Below are 6,616 nucleotides of genomic sequence, written 5' to 3' on the forward strand. Positions count from 1 at the left end.
GAACTAACAGTTCAGTTAGTTGAATGGCTGGCATTGGTGATCCATTTCTTCCATTGACTATCACATAGTGTTACTGAAAGATCGTGCCCAGCTAGTAGATACGGTGTTTTATTGATACGTTGACTGACCACTGACTGATCACTGCAAGGACTTCATCTTTATTGTCACATCACTGGTTTACAAACAAAAGTGGGTGATCTGAGCTCCATCATTTTGTTGTGGGCAGCGAGAAACTTTAACATTATGAAACCAAATTCAACAGCTGAACTAACTTACGCACGCAGACACGCACGTACTGAGGTTTGTGCCTCTTGCAGCACACCCCACTAAACGCTCCTGGCATCTACATCCGGACTCTGATTCCCGACGGGCCGGCTGCCTCCGACGGTCGCCTGAGGATCGGAGACCGCATCCTGGCCGTCAACGGCACCAGCCTGATCGGAGCCGACTACCAGAGGTAAGAGAGCCAGCTAGGGGACATGGATATATGGGGGGTGTGGCCACAGAGAGCCAGCTAGGGGACATGGATATATGGACTACCAGAGGTAAGAGAGCCAGCTAGGGGACATGGATATATGGACTACCAGAGGTAAGAGAGCCAGCTAGGGGACATGGATATATGGACTACCAGAGGTAAGAGAGCCAGCTAGGGGACATGGATATATGGACTACCAGAGGTAAGAGAGCCAGCTAGGGGACATGGATATATGGACTACCAGAGGTAAGAGAGCCAGCTAGGGGACATGGATATATGGACTACCAGAGGTAAGAGAGCCAGCTAGGGGACATGGATATATGGACTACCAGAGGTAAGAGAGCCAGCTAGGGGACATGGATATATGGGGGGGTGTCCACAGCTAGGGGACATGGATATACAGTATGGGGGGTGTGTCCACAGCTAGGGGACATGGATATATGGGGGGTGTGTCCACAGCTAGGGGACATGGATATATGGGGGGTGTGTCCACTACCAGAGGTAAGAGAGCCAGCTAGAGGACATGGATATATGGGGGGTGTGTCCACAGCTAGGGGACATGGATATATGGGGGGGGGGGGGGGGTGTCCACAGCTAGGGGACATGGATATATGGGGGGGGGGGGGTGTCCACAGCTAGGGGACATGGATATATGGGGGGTGTGGCCACAGCAAGCCTTTTATGAACAGAGGATCGCTTTGGATATCGTTGCTGCAGAGCAGAAACCTCTTATGTCCATATTCTTCTTGACTTTATTTGTTTATTTTGATGGGACAGTGCATAGTAATGGATATTACATATTCATGCTACGTAAATATACCGAATTTAGCAAAGATGCTAATTTTCATCCGTATAGTCCCCACACAAAACATAACAACGAAACAGGCAGGCAGTGAAGCACATTACACTACAAGGCAAAGCATAAAACATTCTAACTTTTTTTTCAGAATGAATCCTGTAAAGTTTTGGACATACAGCATGAGGTTTCCACCCAACATATTAGAGATATCATGTTCACAGTGCTACACAACGTGACGATACCGCTCAATGATTGTGGACCATTGTAGACATTGAGAGGCATGCCCCCTCTCCCAAAAGATTAAAGGTTTTCAGCTTGAAGCGCCCAGAACGCTCCGCATTAAAAAAATCACACCCGTGTGAACTGAGTGGTGTAAGGTTTTATATAGCATGATCAGCTGTGGTCTGACGTAATGTCTGACGTTAAAGATCTTTGGCTAGGTAGACTCGTCTTCTGATGATTTGTGACCATGAAGTTGATTCAGCTGGAGTTTTTGTCCGATGTGAGGTATTATATAAGGTAAGGTATTATATAGCCTGATCAGCTCTGATCTGACGTAATGAAATCACACCTGGATGTGATTTCACAACTGGCTTTTTTTGTGCAGAGAAAATGACCACGGTTGCTACGGTCATCCAGTTCACCCGGGTGTGATTTAATTACGTCAGAAATTATTTTGAACATAGCAACCATGGTCATTTTTTTATGCACACAAAAGCCAGTTGTAGGAGTGGTTTACACCACTCAAAAAAGACACAGAGAGTGCTGAAATCGTGACGCTCGGCTGAAGGAGGAACTACTCCCAGCACGTCTTTACCAGGAAGTGTTGGCGGCTCACATTGCTTTCTGTGGACAGACACAGCCCCCTAACGGAGATGATGATGATGATGATGATGGGGATGATGATGATGATGATGATGATGATGATGATGATGATGATGATGATGATGATGGGGGCAATGAAGAATATGCATATGGTCATTATAGAGGCAGTGAGGCAGGGTTTACTGATGGAAGTGTTGTTGGGTGATGAAGATATCGACAACCAAAATGGTGTTGTCAGTGGTAAGCCCCCCTCCCCCCGCACCGCCTCATCCTGTCTCCATGGCTATCGGCCTTTTAGCTAATCAATAGGTTGGACCGATCAGTACCCTGGCCAGACAGTGTCGCCCCCATATTGAAGAGTCCTAGACCGCCGATTTAGCCTACTGATATCAAAAAGTGCAAAATGTACTAATCCATTTGAAATTGAACGAAAATGTAGGTTACCACATACTCTACGTTGTACATTTAGAACCTACGCGGCCCTCGGTCTACATTGCACCACCGATCCGACCGATATGGCAATATTTGGAGATCTCTGTATCTATCAGTCCTTGTCCCATACATGGCCCCTTTTGTGCATGGAGCTCAGATTAGTTTTGCGCCTGATGCCATGATGACACATTATTACAAATACACTGTCCAAATGTGTACACACTCTCAGAGTTAGAGACCTGTAAAGGTCTTCTGGAACCCCCTGAGGGTCCCTGGAGCACACTTTGCTGCTCTAATCTACACTGGGCCAGCCCAGGACCCATTTGTGGGTCGCGGACACATTTTTATGGGTCCCTTGATTTTCGGTTTCCTACATTTTGTTTTTAACCCATTCTGACCTGAGATCAGATTCTAAAAATGTCTTCTACATCCTGACAGTTTTCTGAAAAAGCTATGTTTCTGTCAGTCGTTCTTCGATTTTTCAAAAATAGCAGATCTACAAGCTCGTAGCTCGCCACTCGGTGGCGCGCTATGAGCTTGTAGGTCTGCTATTCTGCTATTTTTCAATAGCTAAAGCATAACCCAAATGGGTTAATTATTATTTCAAAACATTTTCAAATGATGCAATGATTTGTTCAGTAATTTCATGAAGAAATCAAAGAAAATCAACAAAATCAAACGTTTAAGGAGTAGTGAAATTACAATTTAGGCATTTAGCAGACGCTAAAGGTGGTGAACAAACGCTATAATGCTATTTTTGTGCTCGGACACAGCCAGGGACACAGGGGCAGATCCAGGTACACACACAGCTGTCTATAGGAGTGGTTGCACCACTCAAAAACATGGTAATACATCAAATACATAAAAATAGTCATCATGAATCATATGTAAGCTAAGAACCTAACAGTGGAATATCTATATAATGTGAAATTATGCGTATACACTATCATCATCATCATTTTTCGGCCGCGGGCGAGATCGTGGATTTCACAATATTACGCCAGACTTCCCGGTCCTTCATTGCCATCCCCAGTTCCTGCTTACTGATGCCTGTGTCCCTAGCGATGACATCAGGGAACGACAGTTTTCTACCTCTGGTCTGCTTAGGACTCCAGAGAAGAAGGGAAGATATAACCTCATTGTCAGCTCTGTAGCAGTGGCCGGCAAACTGTGTTCTTCTGGATCGGACTAGTGAAGAAACACGGGGAAGGTTGCCGTATATTAGATTAGTCGATGGGTGGCTCTTCCAAGACAGATTTTACTCTCATTAGAAGGCGGGTGTAAGTGCCATCCAACCGTTTCTCTAATTTCTTTGAAAGTGTCCATGTCTCGGAGCCATAGAGTAGAATCGGCTCAACGGTCGTCCTAAATATTTTTACTTTTAACATCTTACTAAGCTGGGATGGCCAGATCAGTGCTAAGCGCTATTTAATAAATTAGCCGATATACAAGCTCATAACACGGCACGACATTGTAGATCTGCTAGTTTCTCTTTTGAGGCCGCGGGCTAAAAAGTGTAGGAACCACTGCTCTGAACTCTGTCTCGGCTGAGACATATAAGTCAGTGGTTCCCAAAGTGGGGTCCGGGGACCCCCAGGGGTCCTTGAGGGAGTTCCAGGGGGTCCCCAGCTAAATGATAGTTTGGAACCAAATGGACCCTTATGGGACTATAACTCTGAGAGTGTACAAATGGAACCAAATGGACCCTAATGGGTCCATTTGCTTCCATTTGTACACTCTCAGAGTTAAATTAACAATATAAATTGGGGGTCCCAGAGATCAAAATACCATTAAATTGGGGTCTGTAGACTAATATGGGGTCCTTGAAATTAAACGGGTTGAGAATCACTGGTCCCTGGAATATCTTTACAAATGGGGGTCCACGGGCTAATGAGTGTCATTTTGGGGGTCCTTGACATGAAAAGGTTTGGGAACCACTAATATAAGTGTATCCTCTGTGTGTTGTGTGCAGCGCTGTGGACCTGATCCGCCTGGGAGGGGGCCGCCTGCGCTTCCTGGTGGCCAAGTCTGACCTGGAGGTGTCCGAGAAGATCAGTGCCTCTTCCTGCTGACCCAGCCTCAGTGTTACTGCCCACAGAACACATACACACGCACACGCACACACGCACGCACACACACATACACACACACACACACACACACACACACACACACACACACACACACACACACACACACACACACACACACACACACACAGACACACACACACACACACTAGGGATGGGACGATAATATGAAGAAAAAAAACACGATTATTGTTGCAGAAATGATTGCAATTAACAATATTGGCGATATAATCAAAATATGCGTACAACTTTTGTTAACCACTTCTGGTGCGAACGTTCGCCAAAAATATCTACAAGCTCACGTTGTCAGCTTGTAGATCTGCTATTTTTGGAGAATGGATTTGTGTAGCGTGAAATGTAACAAATGCACTCTTTAGTTACAGGTCCGTTTTAAGTGTGGAGAATGTAAGTGGTACTGAATTTGCAGCTCAACAAATGTGAACTTTAATGTCCACATTACGATTATTTAGAGCATTTTTCAATCACGATGAACGATAATCCTTCCCTAACACACATGCACATACACACACACACACACACGCACACGCACACACGCACACCCTTAAATCATGAATGTGAAATCCAGTAATCAGCAGCACACCGAGCCAAGCAATCATAATGGGAGATGCCCTCCTCCAATAAAAGATCTGCCTCATTGACTTGAACGCCCTGTTGGGTAACGTGATGATGCACAGCCCAGCTGTTCCATGGTTGAAGTGGACAACTGTGTGTGTGTGTGTGTGTGTGTGTGTGTGTGTGTGTGTGTGTGTGTGTGTGTGTGTGTGTGTGTGTGTGTGTGTGTGTGTGTGTGTGTGTGTGTGTGTGTGTGTGTGTGTGTGTGTGTGTGTGTGTGTGTGTGTGTGTGTGTGTGTGTGCACAGTCAAAGCACAGTGGAATGTACGGCTTATTTCTTATAGTTCGTCCCCCTGGAGAGCATACTGTACGTGTGCTCACAACAACAACAAGGCTGTGTTTTCACTCCGGCATCAATCATTCATTGCATCGTATTGCAGCAGTTAGAAGGAATCAATGACAGTCCTTAGTACCTCCTGAAGTAGCATGGTAAACTATTAAATGTGCTCAGTACGGTGTGGAGTCCTGTGGACAGAACAATGTGACCCGTTAATCAGTTTCCTGGGCTTTTTTAAAGTAGTGTGGCGTTATGTTAATCTGTTCAGAACATATTTGCATTACACTCCCCTTTGGGCCAATCGGTGTGAAAGGTTAATCATCATTTCTTTGTTGGCCCAGTGCAGAACCAAGTTTTTATTTACTTTTTCCGTTCATAACTGAGATATCCGGGGGCGGTAACATTATTTACTTGGCAGAGGTAACTGTCTACAATCTACATGAGAACATCAAAGCACTCTGTGTCATTATCAACTGCTGGATGGGACTCACTGTACAACAAACAGTGCTTATGGAATGGAATGTTTCCCCCTTTTCTAATACTGTATAAATACCTTTTAGCAGTGGTAGGCCGTTCTCTTTGTTATATATTTAATGGACTATTAGGATTTCTGTATGAATGACTTTTATACTGAATTGTTGCTGAAGGGGCTGGTTAGAGGAAGCCACAACAGAAGATACAACAAACAGCTCAAGTGTACCTCCATTCTCTACAAAACAATGATCCGAGGCTTGGTACAAACATACAGTACATGCACACTGCTGCTGTATGACATTGTCGGTAATCGTGTTATGAGAGTCAAAAGGTATTGAGACAATTTTCTGTTCTTTTTTATTTTCCTCTTTTTTTCCTTTTTTTAAGGTCAGGTGCGCAAGTCCAAAGTACACCACCAGACCACACTTTTTGTGTGTATCTGCTGTATGTATGTATCTGGGTAAGATATGTAAATATTAATTTGTACATAAATCACATTGTTCATTAGAAGAAACTGGAACTGAAGAACATTTTTTCTTCTTTTTATCACAGTGTTTCTCAGGGTTCCTTAAGAGGGTTCTAAATGGACCCATACAAGTCTGTAACTGACA

General features: G+C 44.5%; 1 protein-coding gene across 1 annotated transcript in view; it reads left to right on the forward strand.

Annotated features, from left to right (window-relative positions):
• The window catches only part of radil (Ras association and DIL domains), a gene marked incomplete at its 3' end in the record, with an annotated part of 53,363 nt that extends 48,760 nt beyond the window's left edge, over positions 1-4,603 (forward strand). Inside the window, exons 19-20 of the mRNA XM_079499199.1 lie at positions 318-457; positions 4,504-4,603. Coding sequence (XP_079355325.1) covers positions 318-457; positions 4,504-4,603 — 240 coding nt within the window. The remainder of the gene's footprint in view (positions 1-317; positions 458-4,503) is intronic.
• Between the last annotated feature and the right edge of the window lie 2,013 nt (positions 4,604-6,616).

The sequence above is a fragment of the Electrona antarctica genome (genome assembly GCF_951216825.1).
Source record: "Electrona antarctica genome assembly, chromosome: 4".
NCBI lineage: Eukaryota > Metazoa > Chordata > Actinopteri > Myctophiformes > Myctophidae > Electrona > Electrona antarctica.